At 52.3% G+C, this 24,918-nt stretch overlaps 1 protein-coding gene across 2 annotated transcripts in view; it reads right to left on the reverse strand.

Annotated features, from left to right (window-relative positions):
• H6PD (hexose-6-phosphate dehydrogenase/glucose 1-dehydrogenase) overlaps window positions 1-23,483 on the reverse strand; it is a 39,816-nt gene extending 16,333 nt beyond the window's left edge. Inside the window, exons 1-3 of one of the 2 annotated variants that reach the window (XM_068986444.1) lie at window positions 23,380-23,483; window positions 8,797-9,433; window positions 7,189-7,306 (exon numbers count right to left, since the gene is read on the reverse strand). In XM_068986444.1, the coding sequence (XP_068842545.1) occupies window positions 7,189-7,306; window positions 8,797-9,433; window positions 23,380-23,384 (760 nt within the window). In that variant the 5' untranslated portion in view covers window positions 23,385-23,483. Of the gene's footprint in view, window positions 1-7,188; window positions 7,307-8,796; window positions 9,434-14,984; window positions 15,114-23,379 lie in introns of those variants that run through there. The other variant, XM_068986443.1, reaches the window with a different exon arrangement.
• Between the last annotated feature and the right edge of the window lie 1,435 nt (window positions 23,484-24,918).

Consider the following 24,918-nt stretch of genomic DNA (forward strand, 5'->3'; position numbering starts at 1 on the left):
TGGAAAGGCAATGAATGCTGGAGATAGACTAAATTCCATCAAATCAAAAATGAGACAGAAACTAAGATCTGGCTTGAGGGAGTTCACGTTTTAGCTTCCCAGGTGGCTCAGTGGTAAAGAATCCGCCTGCCAATGCAGGAGACAAGGGTTCTATCCCTGAGTCAAGTGATCCCCTGGAGAAGGAAATGGCAACCCACTCCAGTATTCTTCCCTGGGAAATCCCATGGACAGAGAGGAACCTGGCAGGTTACAATCCATGGGGTCACAAAGAGTCGGACACAACTAAGCGACTGAAACAAGATGGAAACAGGCAGCCAATTCAATTCTATCACCCCATCCATGGTAGACCCAACTTCAGAGAGGCTCGAATATGTAAAAATGTGTATCTTGGAATCAATGAATTGGAGTGGATTTAGGAGCATAAAGGGGACAGTTAAAGCTTTGAGAGCAGATGAATTTTTGATGGAGAGAACACAGCAGTCTTAAAGAGTCCTGTTATCTGCTTACTAGTCATTAGCTCAGCAAATCCCTAAGTGGCCCTTTTCCTATTTTTATCCGCTCTCACTCCTGGAGAGGAGGCATTCATAGGTTTACTACCCGCTGTGTAAAAGAGAGCTTCCTTCATTCCTTAATTTCAAGCTTGGGGGTGGGAGGGGAAGTGAGCCTGTGTTCAGCACAGCCCATATATTTGGGGACTTAGATCCTTTCCTGCGGAGCTGTCTTTCCAGTTAAAATGGAGTGATCAGGCCCATGGCTGGCACCTCACTGGGGAAAGGCAGGGCGGTAAAGACCAGGTGGGGGCTGGTCCTCCTGACAGCATCAAACAAGGTGATTTTTTTCTGGTTACCACCAGTTATTGTGGACTGACTTTTCCTGAAAGTGACACATATGACTCCTCGTATCTTTCCTAGGTTGAAAATTGAAGGGTAAAATCCCCTCGGTATGTGAACAAGGGGGACTTCCCTGGTGGTACAGTGGATAAGAATCCACCTGCCAATGCAGGGGACATGGGTCCAATCCCTGGTCGGGGAACTAAGATCCCACATGCCGAGGAACAACTAAGCCTGAGAGCCACCACTACTAAGCTTCCGTGCCCTAGAGCCCGTGCTCCGCAACAAGAGAAGCCACCGCAACAAGAAGTCCATGCACCGCAACCAAGAGCAGCCCCTGCTCACCACTAGAGAAAGCCTGAGCACGGCAATAAAGACCCACTGCCACCAAAAAAATTGATTCTTAAAAATACGTGAACAAGGATAGAATAAAGCATGCATGTGCGTGCCAAGTCACTTCAGCTGTGTCTGACTCTTTGTGACCCTCTGGACTATAGCCCACCAGGCTCCTCTGTCCTTGGGATTTTCCAGGCAAGAATACTGGAGTGGGTTGCCGTGCCCCCCCTCCAAGGGATCTCCCCAACCCAGGGATCAAACCCCCTCCCTTAAATCTCCTGCATTGGCAGGTGGGTCCTTTACCACTAGCGCCACCAACCAGCTTCATGGAGGACAATTTTTCCATGGACCCGGGGTAGGGGAAGATGGTTTCAGAATGATTAAATGTATATTACATTTACTGTGCATTTTATTTCTATTATTATTACATTAGCTCCACCTCAGATCATCAGGCATTAGATCCCAGAGGGTAGGGACCTCTGGAACAAAGCACAACCAGACTGGACAACAGGGAGAAAAGACCAACTTGGCTCCTAAATTGTTCAAACACTGAACTCATCCGAGTCACAAGCCTGCAGGTATGGGAGGCCCATCACTCTACTCCTGGGTCATGTTCGCCTTCACAGCCTCCCGGGCAGCACCCCATGCGAGGCACCCTGAGAAGAGCAGCTGCAAACCCACCAGAAGAGCAGAGCAGGCAAGACGGGGGCCCGATGTGGACAGAGCTGTAGGAATGTCACCAGTGATGGATGCAGCTGTTGCGGATTTTCTGATAAACAGTCCAGTAAGATGTAAAAACAGCCATAAGGTCATGTTGACCCATCTGGTCTCGTCATTCCACTTCAGAAGCACACTTAAAGAAAAAACACTTCACAGAACGCTCATAAGTGTTCTATAATTAGATAATGGTTGCGTGACTGTGTGAATATACTAAAAACTACTGAATAGCACACTTTAAAAAAGGGTAACTTTTACGGTATGTGAATACCTTAATTTTCTTAAAAGCTCACAAAGTACTATTTAAAACAGCAAAGAGTGGAAACAACTGAGATGCCTAATAATAGAACAATTCATATTCTGTGATATAAACAGGACTGAACAGAAACACACAGAGACTGAAAGGGATACATTATGCAGGCTGTCAATACATGGAAATTTAGGTACATGTGTAAGTGTGTGAGAGAGAAAATATTAGGTGAAGAATGGACATAAGAGAGAATTGGAGATCACTTACCGTCTTTATATAACCCAACATAAGTCACCTACAAGTCACCCGGTGCCCAGAGAGACGGACACGCTGCTGCTTCCCCTCCCAGCCCACTTGGAAGGAGAACAGCAGTCTCCATTTGTAGAGCGTTTCCATGCGCATTATCTGACCTAATCCTTAAAACAGTCCCAAGGGAGAGGCAACAGAGGTGGCCATCACTATGCAGAGGCTGCCCAACATGCAGCCTTCAGATCTTAGGCCAGAACCCCCTCCCGGCTGCCTCCCCTCAGTGGGAGATTTGGACTTTCCCAGCAAAGCAAAAACAAAACGAAAAGCTGGCTGCCATCTCTACCAATAGGTTCTGGGACTGCTAGGAATAAAAACGGGGAGAGGGCCGAGGACAGAGCGGGCCCACGGGCTGGAGGCCCAGCAGCGGCTCTGGGCTCACCTTGTGGACACCGGGTGGGGCGCCGGCCCTGCTGAACAAGCTACCAGCACCCCCTTTCACCGTCCCCCCAGGCACCAGGCCAGGAGACAGGACAGCTGCCGTGTACCTGGAGATGCTGGCTGCCTCAGCGAGGCATATGGTACGGTCACTCCAACCCTCAGGGTGACCAATGTCAGAACAGGGAGCCCCCAAAGCAGGGACAGCCACACAGTCCTTAGGAAAGCTCCCTCCTTCCTCTTGCCAAAAAAAAGGAGAGCCTTCCAGCCAGAGGGGAACCGGGGTGGGAGCGAGACACCTGGTGCACCTCCCGACAGGAAGGCCAACTGCTGAGGGCTTGGACAGACTGAAGCTGAGGGCATAGTGGTTAAGAGCCTGGGTTCTGGGGTGCCACAGACCTGGGACCCCCTCCCTGCACTTCTAGGTGGGGGGACGGCAGCCCGGCCTGACCGCTGAACCTCAGTCCATGAGGACAAAACCCCTTCCAGCAGAGCCCATCCCCATGGCCGTGATGAGGGCGGGTGGGAGTCACCTCCACACACGGGCTAGTGGCCCAGACAAGGTCACTCCCTGGATGGCCCAGAGGGCTGCCTTGGGAGACCCCCCAAGGGAGTGGTTGGCCAGGGCTTCTGTGACTCTCAGGATGGGACTTCCAAGAGGGGTGGCCCAGACAAGGGTGAGAGGGAGCTGGGGCTGCAGGAGGACCGCTCCCCTCCCCCCACCTCCTTTATTGCCCGCTCCTGTCTCTGCAGCAGCCTCGACTGCAGAGAACTCCTCTGGGCCAGAGGCTGCGGCAGGAGAGGAGAAAAAACCTCTCACAGCAGGGAGGGAGGCATGGAAAGAGGGAGCCAGCGGATGGGTTGGGGTGGGGTGGGGGGTGGAGGAGGCATCCAAACCCCCGTGCTGCTCAGAAGCCCCCACTCAGGGTCTGTCTGGGACCAGGCCTGGCCCGTAGCCCCCTCCCTTCCAGCACTTAGGCCACAGTCTAGGAGCAGGGTCCCTCTGGGACAAGGCCTGGCCCGTAGCCCCCTCCCTTCCAGCACAGTCAGGAGCAGGGTCCCTCCAGGGCTTCCTGGCACAGGAGAGAGTGAGGGGGGCAGGGGAGGGGAGAAGGCCCCCACACTCTGGCCTTCTGCTTAATGGTCAGACCCCGGGGCTGGGACTCCTGCCTGGATGCTTGCTGGCCGCACTCAGCCTCACTGCAGCACCTCGCCGGCTGAGCTCACAGGACAGCAAGACGCTGTGACCTCCGGCAGCGCGGGCAGTCTTTCCCCCTGCGGCTTCCCACCCCCAACCCCAGGGGGAGGCACAGCCATGGCCATGGTCTGCTGGGCACAGGGTTACTGGCCATGGGGGGTGACTGCAGGGTCCCCAGCTCCTGTCCTCTGTCTCCAGCCTGAGCTTGAGTCCAGCAGGGCCCTGAAGCAGATTGGGAGGGGAGAGAGAGGATCAGTGTTGGGGACGCACAAGGCCCCTCCCTGGGGATGCAGACACCGCTCGTCCTCCTGGGTCCCCTAGGCCCAGGAGAGAGAAAGACAGAAGGAGAGGGAAGGAGAAGGAGAAACATAGAGGCAAAGGGAAGAGAACCCCCAGTTCTGGCTGTTCCTGAGAACCCAGGTCCACAGCTCCTGGCTGAAGGGATGAGCACAGAGGCGGGAAGTCATCCCACCCTACACCATCAGGCCTGTGTACACACCTGGCCAGGGAGATGCGGCACCCAGGACAGCTGCTGTGCAAGTGCCACCTCTGACAAGGAGAGCGGTCTGAACCAGCCCCGCCCTGGCTGTGAGCCCCGCACATCTGGTGGGTCCCCGAGGCCTGCCCTGCTCTGGGCCCAGTGAAGCAGCATATACTCTGGAGCTGGCAAAAATAAGACCCACTCTTGGAACCCACACCCTGAAGGCAACCGGGCCGGTGCTTTGGTCCCACACAGCAGCCCTGAAGGCAGAGCCACGGGCCGCCCTAGCTCTAAACCTCAGCCGTCATACTAGCAGTCAAACCCAAGATTCTCCCTGCCATGGGTTTGCCACGGCTAACAGATCTGCTCAGGCCTCGGTCTACCTTTCTGTCTTCCTTTCTGCTTTCCTTTCTCTGACATTCAAAGGTACCTTTGCAAGGAAGAGTCTTTGCCCAGCTCCTGGTTTCATATAGATTCTACAAATGACATCAAACATCAAGGATGGTTAAAACACTTTGGCCACCTGATGCAAAGAGATGACTCATAGGAAAAGACCCTAATGCTGGGAAAGATTAAAGGCAGGAGGAGAAGGGGATGACAGAGGATGAGATGGTTGGATGGCATCACCAACTCAATGGACATGAGTTTGAACTAACTCCGGCCGATAGTGAAGGACAGAGAAGCCTGGTGTCCTGCAGTCCACGGGGTCAAAGAGTCGGACAATACTTAGTGACTGAACAACCACCACCAAGAAGAATGATGTGGCAGGGTGGAGGAAATACGAAGCAACACCACCAACTGGTGACTCCAGACATCACGGGGTAGAACTGGGGAAGGAGCTGCCAGAAATGGGGGAGGAGAGGAGAACCAGTGTCATCCAGGCAGAGAGGGGCTGGCCCCCACCCGCCCCCAGCCAGGTGCTTGGCACCAGATCTGCAGGTCATCTGTAGGTCATCTCTCTAAGGATGAAGCCAGGGCATGGCCCAGCCCTCACTTCTGCTAGGGCAGGAGGCACACACAGGTCTCAGGCAGAAACCCACAGCCTGAGCCCCTGCTGAGGACAGGAGAGGAAATCCAGAAGGCTTGAGGAGAGCCATGAAGGGCCGCTGCAGTGGGGAGGGCACCCTTTTCTCACACAGGTTCCAGACAGAGAAGCCCAGCTCCTCTTTAGGACGGCAGGGCCCTTGGAGGCTGGCTCCTGTCTGGTACCCTAGCCCACTGTTCCTCCCACCTGGCCCTGACAGCACCACCTGCAATATTCATTCTGGAGTCTGTCCCGATATATATCCCCAGGTGAACCCATGAGACATCAGGGGACAGCAGGCAGCTGGGTCCCCATCCCTGAAACCCCCCCACACCCACCCAGAGCTTGTAGCACTAAACACACTTCAAAGGGGAAAGGGGAGAACACCGAGGGGAGGAACAGAGCAGAAAAGAGACACAGACCTCCTGGGCCCCATCCAGGCCCAAGGGATCTGGGGCCCACCTTTCTCTCCAGGCCCACACCGATGGGTGGGATGGTGGCCTAGGGTTGCAGCACGCAGTTAGGGGATGAGCTGGCTGCAATGGTGCAGAGCCCGGGGCCAGAGCCAGACTGCTTGGACAGGGACCTGGCTACACCATATCGGGCCGTGACCTTGGGCTCATCAACAAACCTCATCCGTAGGTGGAGGCTAATAATAGCGCCCTTCTCATTTGGCTACTAGGGCCTCAGGACACGGTAAGAATTAGCTTTTATCATTGGGGTAAAAGAACCAAAGCTCTGAACACATACAGTCAATGCTCACGAGATGTGATGGGAGTCACAGAAAGCCAGGGCTCATGGGGCCGCAGCTGCTGTGGTCGACACAAGCCACACAGATGAGGGACAGGACACAGTAAGGCCACTCGGGGGAAGAGACGGGCCTGACATGCCGGTATCCCAACTACCAGGTCAATACTGCTGATTCCTGCAGTGTTTGGTCAGCACGTCCCAGGTGTGTGCCAGGTGGCCAGCCAGGAGGTGGCCTGAAGCCTCCAGTCCAGTGGGACAGACAGAAAGATGGGGGGATGAGACGAGGCCATGGAGGGACAGGAAAGGGAGGTGTGTTCGCTTGGAGTATGCAGCAGGAGTGGACCTTGTCGGGAAAGTCAGCAGGGCCTCCCCGACACTGCAACCACTGAGCTGAGAACAAATGAACGGGAAGGACCAGAGGTAAAGAGAAGAGAGGAGATGAAAGCAGAGGGGGCCGCTGCTGTAAGCAGAAGCCTGATGGTCTCCACCACACTCAGCAAGGAAGCCAGCTTACCTCCCAGGGTTTACTGCCGGCCAGCGTTTTCAGTGCCTGGGCCAAGTCTACATAACCCAACTACATGCTCCCTTAGGGCAGCTGTCACCATCCGGGGCTTGCCTGCGGGCACCCTGGGGTATAGCATGGCCCAGAACTGGGCACACACAGGCTCTGAAAGGAGACTGCACACCAGCACAATCTTCTAAGCAAGCACTGGAGGGGAAAATGGCAACCCACTCCAGTATTCTTGCCTGGAAAATCTGATGAACAGAGGAGCCTGGCCGGCTACAGTCCATGGGGTCTCGAAAGAGTTGGATGCAGGCACGCACACAGCACTGGCCCCGGCTCGGGGGCCAGGCAGACCCTCCAGCCCTGTGGGCCGATGCCAAACCACTGATGCAGGGCGGGGACCGCTCACGTACCTTCCGCGTCCAATGTCTCCTTCATGATGATCTCCACCCGCTCCACATGGTGCCGGTTCCAGAGGCCGTCCAGGGCCGCACGGTTCTGGTCTCGGAAAGGCAGGATCTGGGCCACTACCTGCCAGGGAGGAAGACTGTGGAGCTGTGGGTTTCTCCTGGGACCAACAGGGAATCCTGACCCCACGAAAGGGCCTGCCACCTCTATCCCACTCAGAGGAGACACTCTCGGGAGCAACAGTCCCCGGATGCCAGGCCTTCACAGCCCAGTAAGGACTCGAGAACCTCTCAGTGACCTCCACAGGGTTAGCAGCATTTTTTTTTTCTTTGCCAAGAAAGAAAACATTTAAGATTCTCCACCTTCTATTGATGCTTCTGAACTGTGGTGCTGGAGAAGACTCTTGAGAGTCCCTTGGACTGCAAGGAGATCCAATTAGTCGATCTTAAAGGAAATCAGTCCTGAATATTCATTGGAAGGACTGATGCTGAAGCTGGAACTCCAATACTTTGGCCACCTGATGGGAAGAACTGACTTACTGGAAAAGACCCTGATGCTGGGAAAGATAGAAGGCAAGAGGAGAAGGGGATGACAGAGGATGAGATGGTTGGATGGCATCACCAACTCAACAGACATGAGTTTGAACAAACTCCAGCAGATAGTGAAGGACAGGGAAGCCTGGTGTGCTTCCCTGGGGTCCAAAAGAGCCTGGTGTGCTTCCACGGGGTCTAAAAGAGTGAGACACAACTGAGAGACTGAACTGAACTGATCTTCTGTTACCATCCATTTTTAATAAAAGAAAGGTGTTTTAACACTAAAAATGGAGCAAGAAAAGTCTCAAATTGAATACCATCCAGTATTTTTTTTCCTAATTTTCCCCTAAACAAGTGAAAAGGACAGGCACTGGTCTAAGGGCTTATCTTTGGAACACTGCAGCTCCAAAGAGAGCTGGACACAGGGCGATGCCTCCACCCCAGATGACTCCGTGGTGCCCCCCATGTGGCCCTGGGCCCGTGGCCTGGTCAGGGCCAGAGAACACACGTGCTTGTGTGTTTTCTGCTCTGGTTGCCAGGAAGAGGTGTCCTAAGGGGCCCTGAGGGTCTGTTCAGATTGAACTGGCGAGCTGACCAGCCTCACCCAGGAGGCCAGCCCCTTGCTTCGCCACAGGGCCTGGATGAGAAGCAAGGACTCAAAGAGTCCCTATCCTGTTTTAAGATCTCGTTACCAGGCTTCTGGCTCAAAACAGAACCTGGAAAGGAAAAGGTGTTAAGAAAAGGTAGATGGGTGCGGAGTAACGTGGTTCATTCTAATTCTCAGAGCATGCCCACCCAAAAGCCGGGCCCAGACCCGAGAGTCTCAGGGCCCCCTCGGGACAGAACACGGGGCCAGACTGGGAAACAGAAGCCACGATACACAAAAGAACAGGACGCACGGACAAGGGCCAAGCAGTCCTGCCGTTGCCACTCATCTCCTGCCCAGAGTAAAGACCACCAAGGGAGCCCAGATCTCACGATGGCTTTGGGGCCAGCTCCACAGCCAGTGGTGCCGCCCTGAGGTCGGGGTCTTACCTACCCCAGCTCTCCCCACCCTGCAGGCTCCGGGCTGCGGCTCACCTGCTTGCCTAGGTAATGGTCCACCCGGTACATCTCCTCTTCCCGGAAAAAGCTCCCCAGTTCTGCGGCCAGCTGTTGGGCAGAGTGGAGGTCACGGCCAAAGGGTTTCTCCAGCACGACGCGCAGCCAGGCGCCGGGGCCTGGTCGGCAGCTGCTGTTGATGTTGCGGGCGATGTCCACGTAGGCAAAGGGCGGCACCGAGAGGTAGAAAATTCGGCCGGTCTCCCGGAGGCCTTCGTGCTCGACCTGGGCCTCAATGTCCTTGCTCAGGGCCAGGTAGTCCTCGGGCGTCTTCAACTGGCGGTACTCACTCAGCTGCTGGAACTGAGACTTTAGTTCAGCACAGTGACCCGAGGCCATGTCCCCGGGGCAGGACAGGGACTCCAGGACCTTGGCGATGGCCTCCTGGCCCTGCTCGGTGCTCGTCAGAGCAGTCCCGTGGAAGCGAAAATGGTGGCCCTTCCCCACCTCCTCCAAGTACAGATGGAACAGGCCCTGCCACAGGTACTTTCTGGCCAGGTCCCCGGTGGCTCCCAGCAGGATGATGGAGACCTGTCTGGGGAGATCCTGAGCCTGCAAACCGCTGAGCAGGGCCACGCACATGGCTGCCATGAGCATCTTCCAGACACCTGGGCGCCTAGGAAAGACAGAGAAGCAACAAGGAAGGATCAGACATGGCCCGGTGGCTGCGATGTTGGGGGGTTACACATTCTTAGGTTATCAAACATTTCCTGCCTGGCAAGGAACAGCCACCTGTTTCGCAGGAAAATGTTTCAGTTGCACAGCTTCCCTCTCCCTCCTCACAGCCTGGCTTCTGTGCACCCAGTGGGCTGGGTGCCTGCCCTGTAAGCAGAGATAACGCCACTTGCTGGAGGGGGGCCGTTCTGTGCAGGAGCGGCAGCCCCCAGCGAGGCCCCAGTGTGGTTGTGCGCTTGGAGCCGTCCACTCTACGACCAACACCAGTCTCATCCGTAAGCACAGGTGGCCGGGGTCATCAGAGCAGCAGGCCATGGTCTTAGATGATGACCTGGAGCTGGGGGGACATTGTCGCCCCCTCACTTCTCCGTCTGCTCTTCCCAAATCTATTGGGCTCCAAGCACAAAATGACCACTAACATTTTTTTTTTTCTGGCCACTCGGCATGCAGGATCTTCCCTGACCAGGGACAGAACCCATCCCCCTGCACTGGGAGCACAGTCTTAGCCATAGACTGCCAGGGAAGTCCACAAAATGACCACTAATCATTGCTGCTGCACTGTGATCAAAAACTCGGATTCTGGAACCAACTGAGTTTGAGTCCCAGCTCAACCCTGACCTTGAACAATTATTTAACCTCTCTGTACCTCAGTTTCCTCATCAGAAATGACGGTATTCATGGTCCCTACACCAGAGGGCTATTAAAAGGAGAAAATGAGTGACTGATGAGAAGGTCTTGGACAATGCCTACCACCTATTAAGCACTAGATAAGTGGTGGCTATCATTATGGGACTAGAATGGGTTAGCATACATTATAGTGTATGTTAACAGCAGCAAACACTGAATGCTGGCATGTGCCAAACACTGAGCTAACTACTTCTGTGCACAAGATTTCCCTGAATCCAGACAAGAGCCTTGCAAAGAACCAGTGGAGGGGGGACTTCCCTGGTAGTCCAGTGGCTAAGACTCTGGGCTACCACTGCAGGAGGCCCAGGTTCGATTCCTAATCAGGGCACTAGATCCCATATGCTGCAACTAAGAGGTCACATGCTGCAACTAAAAATCCTGCATGCTGCAACGAAGATCGAGGATCGCAGATCGCATGTGCCACAACTGAGACCCAGCGCAGCCAAATATATATTACAGAAAAAAAAGAACCAGTGAAGGAGTGCTAGCACAGTCCCCCACTTCTAGAGATAGACAAGCTAAGGCTCAGGCAGGTGAAAGTCCTGTGGTGAGAAAGTGGGGGAAGCTGGGCAGGCATCTGGCTCCTTGGCTCCAGAGCTGATGGGCAGGAATTACACACTATGGTCTCCCCGAGGTTAGTCTAACTTCTTGGGTAGTTTTCAGTCTCATCTGAAGCAGCTGACATGCAGGAGAGGTGAGGCCCCAGACCTGTCACTGATGCACCAGAGGGTTTGATTCCCAGCTCAGACTGAGGCTCTAGGGCTGGATATGTTCAATTCTTACTCCCTGGCTCTCCCATTCTCCAAATCCCTGCCAAGGTCAGTGCTTTGAAGGAAAGACAGAAGGAATGGGCAGGAACGTGACACAGCGCTCAGACCTAGGTCAGGGGCCTGGGGCCCAGCCTGGGGTGTGGGAGGACTGAAGAAGGAACGAGGATAACTGGCTTGGCACAATTATATGGCAGGTGTTCTCCCAATAAAGGGTTAAAACAGTCTTCAACAATGAGGTGCTGGTCTAGTTATACAGATGGGGAAAATGAGGTTTAAAGAGACAGAAGGAATTCTGAAAAGGCCCTGCAGACCTCCCCTCACCCCAACACCATCTGCTGTATTGAGGGACCAGATCTGCCCCCAACTCTGACGTCAGACCCCTTCCCCTCACTCTGCCTTTTCCTTCTTTCCCCACCTCTCTTGAGATTCATCTCCAACATGGCCTGGGTTAGTGGCCAAACCAAGATAGGACCCAGCAACAGCGTCTGCACCAGAATCTACAGGCACCAGACCTTCCCATCATGGGAGGTCTAACTGAAGGACCAAGGGACCACACGCATGGCACCCCCAGCCTCCTCTTCCACTGTCCATCATTGGCACTCGTGCCCAAATTCAGACTACAGGGCCATTCAGCTTTCCAATCCCTATCCCTGGCCTGTCAAGCACTTCCTTCTTAACTGGCAAACCGCCCCAGTCTGGAGGGAAGGAAAAGCTGCAAGGTCAGTGCGGGAAAGAGGCAGCGAGAAATCTGAAGCCCAGGCAACAGCCTGGAGCAGGAGCAGCAGCCAGCTGGCAGCCGCGTCTCGGAGCTCCTGATCGGACACTGGCAGCCAGAGGTCTGGACGGGCCTGTCGTGGCAGGTGAGGGAGCTCCGAGGACCAGCACTGCTACCCCCACCCCAGGAGACGGCAGAAAACCTGAGCCGACCCCTGGGCCTCCATGTAACCCTGTTCTGACTCTGAAGTCAGCTGCAGTCTTCTCTGCCCAGCCCTCTCCGGGCTCCCAGAGCTCAGGTTAGATGCCCTTATCTCTTGCTTACGTCCCCAGCCTCCTTTAAACAAATACACATCAGAAATATCAGTTATTGCAACACGGCCGCTTACTCTGTGGTTGCTAAACAACAAGGGAACAACCCTTTCCTAAATGAGTCAGGAGGGGAGCAGTCCTGAATGTCTGGTTTTCTTATTACCATGTCTTTTAACCTTAACAGCATTTCTCAAACTTCAGTGTGCTTATGAGTGTGCTTATGAATCTCTTGGAGAACTCTTTCAAAAATGCAGATTCTGGGGCAGAGGATCTGGGGATGGGGCCTAAGGTGCCAAGAGCCCACCGTGAGAAGCAGGGTCTGGAATGCTAAGTGGTGAAGCCGAGTCAGGGCCAGTGTCAGAGGGGAGCATCAGGTTTGATTCGGCTGCAGTGTTGTTCAAAATGCATGTGTGTATATGTGTGTTAAGTAGCTTCCATCATGTCTGACTCTTTGCAACCCCATGGACTGTAGCCTGCCAAGCTCCTCTGTCCATGGGATTCTCCAGGCAAGAATACTGGAGTGGGTTGCCATGCCCTCCTCCAGGGGATCTTCCCTGACCCAGGAATCAAAACCAGATCTCCGGCACTGCAGGCAGATTCTCCAGGAAAGACCCTTCAAAATGCACATTTCTGCCTCCTACTGCCTTCACCTCGGACCCCAGTGGGCCCAGGGCGGGTGCACACACGGGCATTTCAAAGCCACCTTGAATGTTGGCGATGGACCCATCCCCCTGCAAAACCTGGTTACTAATGACCTCAAGACTAATAATACCTGACATCTACCAAGCAGTCAGCGTGTGCCAGATGACGTAAATGCATGTTCTCAACCCTCCCTCCACACAGCGCTGGGAAGGAGTCCTGCAAGGATCCCATTTCACAGATGAGCAGACAGCAGGCCAAGTCCACTGTCCAGTTCCAGAGCCCAAGGCCCCAGGCACGGTGTGAAATGGCTCCCCAAGTGGAATGGAGGAAGGTGGCCTTTGGGTCAGAGGACCTGGGCTTAAGGCCATGTCTGAGCTCTGTGTGGTCCAATCAAGTTACCTTGTCAGTCCTCCCCTATCAAACGGGCTAACACCCCCCAAACTAAATGGAGGTTTGCAAAGACTAGCTGAGATGATACCAGTGACAAAAACCCTATACAAATGCGGAATTAGGGACTTCCCTGGTGACCCAGTGGCTAAGACTCCTCGCTCTCAAAGCAGGGAGCCTGGGTTCGATCTCTGGTCAGGGAACTAGACCCCACACGCCACAACTAAGACCCGGCGCGTGTGTGCGTGCTCAGTCACTGCAGTCTTGTCTGGCTCTGTGTGACCCCATGGACTGTAGCTCGCCAGCTCCTCTGTCCATGGAATTCTCTAGGCAAGAATACTGGAGTAGGTTGCCATACCCTTCTCCAGAAGACCCAGTACAGCCAAATGCATATATATATATTGGTTTCCCAGGTGGCGCAGTGGTAAAAAATCCAACTGCTAATGCAAGAGACCCAAGTTTGACCCCTGGGTAGGGAACATCTCCTGGAGGAGGAAATGGCAACCCACTCCAGTATTCTTGCCTGGGAAATCTCATGGACAGAGGAACCTGGTGGGCTACAGTTCATGGGGTTACAAAGAGTCAGGCATGACTGTGCACATACACACTGCATGCATACACACACACACACAAACGCCAAGTTAATTAATGTACAGTGGCCCCTAACCCTGCCCAGCATGGCATCAGGCTGCTGCAGCTGCCAGGAAAACCTGTGCTGCCCCCTCCTCTCAGGAGCTCCAGAGCCCAGCGCTGCAGACAGTACGGGACACGCCCAGACGTCTATGTAACACCCCCCTGCTTGCCCTTACACCCTGAGAAGGGTACACAGGTATACAGATGTCCTCTCTGTTGCCCCGACAGAGGAATAAACAGGCTCCGAGAAGTCCAATTCCATCAAAGTCATGACCAGGCTCCCAGCCCCTGGAGAAGAGGTAACAGGGATCAAGGCTCCACGGCCACCTGTGGCCTAAACCGCTCTCGAGCTGCAAGCCTCTCCTTCTGAAGGATTTTCTGAAAAACTTTCTCCTGCTTCCTTGCCTCCTCTGAGAGCAATGGGCTATGAAATACATCTCTTAAGATCACATACTTGAACTTGGCCAAAAAAACACGGAAGTGGCATTCCAACGGCCAGTCCTGCTATGAACTGCATCTGTGTTTAATTAATAAATAAGAAAACCAGGAGTGCAATGTATGAGCCACTCCGGGACAGGAGGACAGTGTATTCAACTGTGGACTGGAACACGTGGTGATTAGTACACAAAAGTGTCTAAACACCTTGTAACCTTGAACTTGCATGTTCCTTGCTGGGAACTGCAGTTTCCCCACCTGTGGAGAGGCAGCTAGAGGAGCTTGACAGCACTTTCCTCCCAGTAAACTCTGTTTTCCAAGGAAAGGAGATAACCTCTCTATTACATGGGAGATGGCCATCACCTTTCTGAAGGCAGTTTAGGCCAGGAAATACAGGACTGAAGTAGGAAGCACGGAACTGATAACTGAGAGTCACTCAGAAGTTAAAAGGCCAAGCTCCCTGAAGCTCTAACTTCAGTGTGTGGAGGATGCAATCTCATTTACAATTATTATTCCAAATACTTGCCAGCAGCATGCACATTCGTGCATGCGAAGTCGCTTCAGTTGTGTCCAACTTTTTTTGACCCTATGGACCAGACCCTGCCAGGCTCCTCTGCCCAAGAAATTCTCCAGGCAAGAATACTGGAGTGGGTTGTCATGCCCTCCTCCAGGGGATCTTCCCAACCCAGGGATCAAACCCACATCTCTTACATCTCCTGCTTTACGCAGGTGAGTTCTTTACCACTGGCTCCCCCCTTGCTACAAAGTGAGGTGGGGCAGAGGCTTCTTCCAGGGTGTGGCAGGCTCATCCAAGAGTCGGGACGGGCCAGCCCACATCCAGAGTCCAGGGCAGCACTCGCTACCCCCAGCACCAGGGTGAGGGGTTCCTACTGGGCCTCCTGGGAGACTCACCTTTTAAAGTGCGGCTCTGCTGACATCCCCAAAGCTGCGAGCATGGACGTGGCCAGCCAGAGGGTACGGGCCAGAAGCGGGGTTCCCAAGCGAGGGAGGCAGACGTGGGGCGCACCCAGGACCAGTCTCAGCACAGCCCCGCCCTGGACAGGCACTCGGGCGGCAGAGCTGGTTCTGGGAAACCACGGGAGGAAGCAGCTCTGACCCTCTGGCCCCAGCAGGCAAGGGGCGGGAGAAAGGAGCCGAGAGGTGGACGCCAGCGGCTATTGGCACTCTGTCCCTTCCCTGGTGCCACATCCACATCTTTGACCTCTGCCTTCTATTTGCCCGGCAGGGGGAAGAGGAATTTTCTTCAAATCACAGCTCATGAGCTTGGCATTTTTTACAAGAGCGTGTGGGAGTGAAACGAAAGTTCAAAGTGAAGAGGAGTTTTTGCCGAAGTACAAAGGGATGTGCTGGTCCCTTCTACACTGGCCAGCTCCAGTAGGTTTCCCACACTCTTCTCTGTGCTCTGAGCCTTCTGCACAGACACCCCCACGTGGAGGCAAGTCAAACCTGTCATCGTCACCTGTGACCTGCATTCAACCCCTTGGGGCTAGACAGGGGACAGAACCCCAAGATCAGCTCTGAGACCATTTCCCCCCCTAAACTCATATAATTCTTGTTACCATCACCTCGGGGGTCAGTATTTGGTCCCTACAATTCAAATGGTGTGTGAGAGCCATCACATATCTGCATGAGAAATTCAATTCCTAAATTTTCAGGAATTTGTCAAGTCAGTTGTTAAACACGGCCCCTATTAGAACCAAATTACACGAATTTAGAATCAAATAAGCTATATTAAAAAACAAAGATATTAAACACTCAATACTCCCTCATTGACTTACTTCATATTACTATTATCTCTCCTCTTGACATTATTTAACCTATTCCATCTGCTGTTGTTCAGTCACAAAGTCATGTCCAACTCTTTGCGACCCCATGGACTGCAGCACACCAGGCTCTTCCGTCCTCCACTCTCTCTCGTAGTTTGCTCAAATTCATGTCCACTGAGTCCGTGATGCTATCTAACCATCTCATCCACTGCTGCCCCCTTCTCCCTTTGCCTTCAATCTTTCCCAGCATCAGGGTCTTTCCCAAAGAGTCAGCTCTTCGCATCAGGTAGCCAAAGTATTGGAGCTTCAGCATCAGTCCTTCCAATGGATATTCAGGGTTTGTTTCCTTTAGGATTGACTGGTATCTATAAGGTGAAGATATTCTGTAATGGTGTGCTTGAAACTGACCGGCGTGGGAACATTTATTTATGCGGCAGATGTCGGCAAATGCTATCAAGCTGGATCCTGGCCACCAACCGCCATCCCTTCCAGAGGTTGTTAAACATTTACCAATACACAACTGCCTGTACACCAAGCTGCTATTTCCAGTCTGGACTTTCTCCCCCTAAACTCCCGTCTCACACAGTCAACTGTGACTGTGACACCAACAGCTGGATGTCTACAAGATGTACCACATTAAAAAAAAACTGACTTATCTCCCAAATGCTCCAAACGCAGGTCGCCCATCCTCAGTAAATGGCAACTCCCCCCTTCCAGGGGCTCAGGCCAGAGATCTTGGGGCATTTGATCTGACAGCAAGTCCTATGGTTTCTATCACCAACATTTACCTAGAATACAACTACTCACCATTCTCACCACCTTCCATCTCTCCAGTCTGGTCCTAGCCACTATCACCCTTGTATGGAACCACCTCCCTGGCCTCTCATTTCTATCTCTGCCTGAACCCAGGAGTCGGAGTGCTCTGTTCACAGCATCAGTCAGATCCTGTCCTTCTGTTCGGTGGCTGGCAGGGTCTACACACTCTGGCCTTCCAGCTCTTACCTCTTTGATCTTTTCTCCTACACTCTGTCCCTCTCTGGGCTCCAGGCACCCACCCTCCTGCCCCAGGGCCCTTGTACTTGCTGTTCTCGCTGCCTGACCTACTTTTCCCCGCAGATGTCCACGTGGCTCATTCCGTCCCTAATTTCAATTCCTTGCTGAAATGTCACCTCAGTGAGGCTTTCTCAGCTGACTCTGTGTAAAACTGTAAACCTCCAACCCTCATCTCATCCTCTGCTTTATGTCTCCCCATAGTACATACCTACATATGATAAGCAGATTTACTTTATCATCTATCACCCCTCCGCTCAAGAACCTATAAGTAAGTGCCTATGAGGACATGGGTTTTTCTGTTTTGCTCACTGCCTATCTCCAGTATCCAAAACAAGGCCTGGGGCTTCCCTAGCGGGACGGTGGATAGGAATCTGCCTGCCAAAGCAGGTGACACAGGGTTCAATCTCTGATCTGGGAAGATTCCACATGCCCGCAGGGCAACTAAGCCTGTGCTCCACAACTCCTGGGCCCTCTCTCTCTAGAGCTCGTGCTCAGCAAGAAGAGAAGGCCCTCACCCAGCAATGAAGACACAGTACAGCCAAAATCAATCAGTTAATTAATATTTTTAAAAAGCGGGGCCTGGCCCACAGAAGGTATGCAATAAACATTTGCTGAATGAACAAATAAACCCCATTCACCCAAGACCACTGTCGACTCTGTATGGGCGGCCCCGTGTGGATGATGACTCTCTAATGGCCACTTCAAGCACTGTGACACAGCACACATTAGCGGCAGCTCACTATCTGAAATGATACTATGAATAATCAAAGAGATATTTATAGAGCATTTAACTAAATGCAAAACACTGGGCTAAGAGCTTCACACGTGTCACACCATTTAGTTCTTGCCACAGCTGATGAGGTAGATGGCTTCCCTGGCGGCACAGTGGTAAAGAATCCACCTCCCAATGCAGGAGACACGGGGTCGATTCCTAGGTTGGGAAGATTCCCTGGAGAAGGAAATAGCAACCCACTCCAGTACTCTTGCCTGGCAAATTCCATAGACAGAGGAGCCTGATGGACTACAGTCCACAAACGAGGTCACCGAGAGCTGGACATGACTGAGCACAGCGCAGCATGAGGTGGGTACTGTCACTATACCAGTTTCTAGAGTGAGAAGAGAGGAAACTAAGGGGCAGAGAGAGAGAATAGCTCATTGAGGGCCAGGCGGCTTACAGGCGACAGCACTTGAATACAGGCAGTCTGCTTTGGCACCTTCCCACCTACCTCTAAAATGTGTGACATGCAGTAGGAAACAGCAACCCACTCCAGTTGTCTTGCCTGGAAAATTCTATGGACAGAGAGGCCTGGCAGGCTACAGTCTATGGAGTCACAAAGAATCAGACACGACTGAACACAAACAAGGGCCCACCCTAAATCCAGGGTGATCTCATCTAACCATCCACAATTACATGTGCAAAGATCACTTTTCCAAATCAAATCACCTTTGCAGGTTCTAGGGTTATAAACTGGGCACACTTTTGGGGGCCACTATTAAACCTGCTGTAATGTGGTAAGAAAAAAAAAATGTGTGACTACAACCCCAAATGACAAACTTAAAACACTGTTTTAGAGGAACTTCCATGGTGGAGTGGCTAAGACTCCACAGTACCAATGCAGGGGGCCCAGGTTCCACCCCTGGAAGGAAAACTAGATCCCACACGCTGCAACTAAGAGCTCGGAGGCTGTGATGAAGACTGAAGATCCAGCGAGCTACAACGAAGAACCAGCGTAGTCAAATAAATATATAAATACACATTTTCCAAAAAGACTAAAAAAACAAAACAATAACAACACTATTTTAGTGGACACAGATTCTGCTCCCTTCCAAGATCGGAATTACAGTGGTCTAAATGCTCCCATAAGTGACCCAAGCTGGTCAGCAGCTCTGCTTCCTGAGGTCAGGTTGCCCTGACAATGAACTGCTGTGAACAGCCTTGGCCTCTGATGTCCACTCTAACAGTGATTCACTCACCTTATTTCTGACATCATGAGGACACTGTATTTAAGGCTGAGTTGCTTTGTTAAAACCTGAAAGGCCCTTACTGGGGGAGGGGGGAGACACTAGTTCCTGGGATCTTAGCTATTTAGTAGCTGTGTGACCTTATATAAGTTATTTAACCTCTTCCAACCTCAACTACAGATTATACTTAGGCCAAAGGAACTAAAGCATGGCAAAGCCTGGTGCAACCCACAGGTGGCACATTTGTGCTGCTAGGTATCTGTCTCGTTTCAGATCGTGGCCATGTCTGTGACATGGGAGACTTCTGCAGAGGTGCCCTGGTGCCATGGCTCCCTTCCCCAAGTCATGTGAGAGGCATGGGAGAAGAGAAGCTAAAGGCAAAGGAGAAAAGGAAAGCTATATCTATCTGAATGCAGAGTTCCAAAGAATAGCAAGGAGAGATAAGAAAGCCATCCTCAGGGATCAATGCAAAAAAATAGAGGAAAACAACAGAATGGGAAAGACTAGAGATCTCTTCAAGAAAATTACAGATACCAAGGAAACATTTCATGCAAAGATGGGGACCATAAAGGACAGAAACAGTATGGACCTAACAGAAGCAGAAGATGTTAAGAAGAGGTGGCAAGAATACACAGAAGAACTATACAAAAAAAGATCTTCATGACCCAGATAACCATGATGGTGTGATCACTCACCAACCAGAGCCAGACATCCTGGAATGCAAAGTCAAGTGGGCCTTAGGAAGCATCACTACGAACAAAGCTAGTGGGGGTGATGGAATTCCAGCTGAGCTATTTCAAATCCTGAAAGATGATGCTGTGAAAGTGCTGCACTCAATATGCCAGCAAATTTGGAAACCTCAGCAGTGGCCACAGGACTGGAAAAGGTCAGTTTTCATTCCAATCCCAAAGAAAGGCAATGCCAAAGAATGTTCAAGCTACCGCACAACTGCACTCATCTCACATGCTGGCAAAGTAATGCTCAAAATTCTCCAAGCCAGGCTTGAACAGTACATGAACCAAGAACTTCCAGATGTTCAAACTGGATTTAGAAAAGGCACAGGAAGTAGAGATCAAATTGCCAACATCTGCTGGTTCATCAAAAAAGAGAGTTCCAGAAAAACATCTACTTCTGCTTTAATGACTACACCAAAGCCGTTAAGTGTGTGGAACACAATAGTGGAAACTTCTTCAAAAGATAGTAATACCAGACCACTTTACCTGCCTCCTGAGAAATCTGTATGCAGGTCAAGAAGCAACAGTTAGAACTGGACATGGAACAATGGATGAGTTCCAAATTGGGAAGGGGGTACATCAAGGCTGTGTATTGTCACAATGCTTAACTTATACGCAGAGTACATCGTGTGAAATGCCAGGCTGGATGAAGCACAAGCTAGAATCAAGATTGCTGGGAGAAATATCAGTAACCTCAGATATGCAGATGACACCAAACTTATGGCAAGAAGTGAAGAGGAACTGAAGAGCCTCTTGATGAAAGTGAAAGAGAAGAGTGAAGAAGCTGGCTTAAAACTCAACATTCAAAAAACTAAGATCATGGCATCCGGTCCCATCACTTCATTGCAAACAGTTGAGGAAACAGTGGAAAACAGTGACAGACTCTGTTTTCTTGGGCTCTAAAATCACTGCAGCCATGATATTAAAAGATGCTTGTTCCTTGGAAGAAAAGCTATGACCAACCTAGACATCAGATTAAAAAGCAGAGACATTACTTTGCCAACAAAGGTCCATCTAGTCAAAGCTATGGTTTTTCCAGTAGTCATGTATGCATATGAGAGTTGGACCATAAAGAAAGCTGAGCACCAAAGAACTGATGCTTTTGAACTGTGGTGTTGCAGAAGACTCTTGAGAGTCCCTTGGGCTGCAAGGAGATCAAACCAGTCAATCCTAAAGGAAATCAGTCTTGAATATTCACTGGAAGGACTGATGCTGAAGCTGAAGCTCCAATACTCTGGCCACCTGATGTGAAGAACTGACTCACTGGAAAAGGCCCTGATGCTGGGAAAGATTGAAGGCAGGAGGAGAAGGGGACGACAGATGATGAGACAGCTGGATGGTATCACCAACTCGATGGACATGAGTTTGAGCAAGCTCCGGGAGTTGGTGATGGACAAGGAAGCAAGGCGTGCTGTAGCCCATGGGGTTGCAGAGTCGGACACAACTAACTAACCAACCTCAACCACAGAGTGGGAAAACAAGTCGATAAGAAGCACAAAAGGAGACAATCCATACAAAGCACCTGGCACAATGCTTGGCATATAGTAAACGTCCAAAAACTGTTAGCCACTGTCATTATTAAACCAAGAGCATCATGAATAAAGTGGCATTTCTTGCTTGTCTCTTGGAACTGCTGGGAAACCAACTGACTTCGCACAGCAGGAAAAAATGCCAAGGAACAGCTCACTGACAACTTCATGACCTTCCAGTCATACTGATGAAAAATCAAAGGGCTATAAAGCTAAGAGGGCTTCCCAGGTGGCTCAGCAGTAAAGAATCTGCCTGCCAATGCAGGAGACGAGGGTTCAATCCCTGGGTCAGGAAGATCCGCTGGAGAAGGAAATGGCAACCCACTCCAGTATTCTTGCCTAGGAAATCCCATGGACAGAGGAGCCTGGTGGACTACAGTCCACGGGATCACAATAAGTTGGACATGACTTAGCAACTAAACAGCAACAGCAGCATAAACCTGAGATGGTTAAAAAAGTCTCCACCCCAGCCCATAAGGGGTTTATAATCCAGGCCAAAGAATACAGCAGTAGAGTAAATCTCTAACTCTGCAGCCCTGGGACTTTCACTTAACTACTCAGGGCCTTTTCTCCAGCTGTAAGATGGGGAGCATTCACCTCATTTTAATGTCTGGCCAAAAGAAAAAACAAAACAAAAAAACCCAGATCATGGCTGTGAAAATACTTTGGGAGGTAAAGATGGTAAGAGGTCTCCTAGACAAAGAGCCACCCAGCTCCCAGTTCAGGGCAACAGAAAGCAAAACCAGACTTCCTGCTCTGCCTGTGGGTTAGGGACTGGCAGAATCCATGGTGAAATCTGGCAACAAGCAATGACATTTTGCCTTGTTCAAATTCCATCAATAAAATGAGAAGTCGGCAGGGACTTTCCTGGTGGCCCAGTGGCTAAGACTCCATACTCCCAATGCAGAAGGCCACGGTTCCATCTCTGGTCAGGGAACTAGATCCCACATGCCATGACTAAATATCTAGCATGCTTCAACTAAGACTTGATGCAGTCAAATATTTTTTAAGAAAATGAGAAGTGGATTGGCCACAGAGGACCAAAGGTGCCTCTTGGTTTCCCTTTGCCCACAGATTTGACGGTTTCCTCTTTAAAGGGCCTAAAAACATTCCACAATAGTAAATTTTATTAGTCTTCGAATAAAATAACTTGAATGCCTGCCTGGAGTGTTTATCCGCTGAGCAGCTATACCTCAAAGAAAGGGTTACATTAAAAAAAAACATTGCCTAAAGTGAGCTCTGTTCATGCCAAACACTGAGCATTTTCCTCTCAGGTGCTCCTAAAACTTGCCAGAAGATTAGCCCCCTAAACTCAAACACTCTATCCATCACTATAGAGTACGTACTAACTAATGTGTCTGACTGTTTTGTGACCCCATGGACAGTAGCCCACTAGGTTCCTCTGCCCATGGGACTTCCTAGGCAAGAATACTGGAGTGGGTTGCCATTTCCACCTTCAGGGGATCTTCCCTACCCAGGGATCAAACCTGTGTCTCCTGCATTGGCAGGCGGATTCTTCACCACTGAGCCACCTGGGAAGCCTCAGTTAGTGTACAACATAGTTTAAAATACACCCAGTCTTTGAAGGTTTCCCGCTTTGACTACCTTTCAGGAGCCACAGGCCTGCCTGGGGGACAGTGGGGTGGGTGGGCAAGGAATTTCAGGTTATGACTTCTCCAGAAGTTCTCACTTCCGTTTAAACACTCAAGTTTGAGTGAGCTGATTTTCAGAGACCCAGACAGGTCTGCTTCTGGAAAACCATTCATTGGATGGATGGATTTGAAACGCTGATGGAAACCTGAGCTCTAGTGCCAAAGCTTAAGCAGATTCCCAAGGGAAGTGGGAGTGGGTTGAGGGGAGCCTCCGGTTTCTCCTCTCACTGAACTGAATTCCAGAAAGTCCAGGAAAAGGAGACGCCGCTGGCCCGTCCGGACCAGCCTCGACGGGGCTTGGCTGCCTCCAGCCAACCAGCCACCACGCAGCACTGCCGCGCCAAGGCATCTGCGGAGCAGGAAGTGAATAATTTATTTTGCGGAAGGAACGCGGGGAAGGAAATTGGGGCGGGTGGGAGGTAGCTGGGGTGACTCTTCCCAATCAAACGCCCGAGGATTTTACAGCGACGCGGGGCTGGCCTCCGGGGCCGGCAGGTTCTCAAGGGCACAAGCGCGCAGCCCCAATCCGGCTGTAAAAGACTCCTCCTGCGGCCCAAGAAGCCGGAGAGAAAGCGGGGGAGGCAGCTTACTTCATCACGCCCGTCAGAGCCGGCAGCTTCTCCGGGAAACGTCGGGGGCGGCGCGTGCCGCGCGGTGCTGCTGGCCGGGCTCAGGCCAGGTCGGGGCCCGGCGCATTCTCTTCCGTCAGCCCGGCCAGCCCCGACAGGTGCGCGTCACGCGGCCCCGCGCCTAACACGCGCTCGGGTTTCGCCAGCGACGCCGGGGGCGGCGAGCGGGGGAGGGGGGGCGAGGCCGAGTCCGGCCGGACCGCCCGGTCCCGGCCCAACCCGAGACGCGTCAGTGTCCGGAAGCGCGGCTGACCCCTCTGGGCCTGGGCGTCAAACCGCTGCGGCCTCGGCGCGCGCGCAGTGAGGCTCCGGCCCTCGGACGCGCGCGCGCAGTAGGGCCGGGCCAGGGGCGCGTGCAGCGGAGCCCCTGGGCCTAGGACGCGCGCACGCGCGCGCAGCAGGACCGGCCGAGGGGCGCGCGCAGTGGGGCTGAGCCGGGGCTGGCGGCGGAGGCGGAGGCGCAGGCGAGACCACGCCCCCTAGCTCGGGTTGTTAGGGGTTGGCGGGCGGGCCCCTCTGAAATGTTTCCTTGGTTCGCGTGGATGGGCTGGTCTTAAGAGCGAAGTGAGCGGGCCTTTTTCTGCGTCTCTGGAATCTCCTGTGCGTCGTAGGGGCCGGGCCGCCTTCTTGGACACGGGAGGGCCGAGGGAAGTCGTTGTGTCGTGGAGCCGAGTTGCTGGCTCCTCGTCAGATTCTGGCACAAGCCGTGGGACCTGGGGCTCGCATTTCTCCATCTGTAGAAGGAGCGGCGTGGTGCCCCCAATTTTTAATCTCCAGAAGAAGTGATTTAGGGGTGAGAGAACAGGCTATGGCCGTGTCTCCACCAGACAGCTTCAAAAGTCTGTCTACGCTCGTGTGACCTTGAAGACACTGCGTGCTGCGTGCTAAGTCACTTCAGTTCAGTTCGGTCGCTCAGTCATGGCCGACTCTGCGACCCCATAAATTGCAGCACGCCAGGCCTCCCTGTCCATCACCAACTCCCGGAGTTCACCCAAACTCATGTGCATCGAGTCGGTGATACCATCCAGCCATCTCATCCTCTGTCGTCCCCTTCTCCTGCCCCCAATCCCTCCCAGCATCAGAATCTTTTCCAATGAGTCAACTCTTCGCATGAGGTGGCCAAAGTATTGGAGTTTCAGCTTTAGCATCATTCCTTCCAAAGAACACCCAGGACTGATCTCCTTTAGAATGGACTGGTTGGATCTCCTTGCAGTCCAAGCAAGGGACTCTCAAGAGTCTTCTCCAACACCACAGTTCAAAAGCATCAATTCTTCGGCACTCAGCTTTCTTCACAGTCCAACTCTCACATCCATACATGACCACTGGAAAAACCATAGCCTTGACTAGATGGACCTTTGTTGGCAAAGTAATGTCTCTACTTTGGAATATGCTATCTAGGTTGGTCATAACTTTCCTTCCAAGGAGTAAGCGTCTTTTAATTTCATGGCTGCAATCACCATCTGCAGTGATTTTGGAGCCCAAAGAAATAAAGTCTGACAC

Source organism: Capricornis sumatraensis, chromosome 14 (assembly GCF_032405125.1).
Source record: "Capricornis sumatraensis isolate serow.1 chromosome 14, serow.2, whole genome shotgun sequence".
Taxonomy (NCBI): Eukaryota; Metazoa; Chordata; class Mammalia; order Artiodactyla; family Bovidae; genus Capricornis; species Capricornis sumatraensis.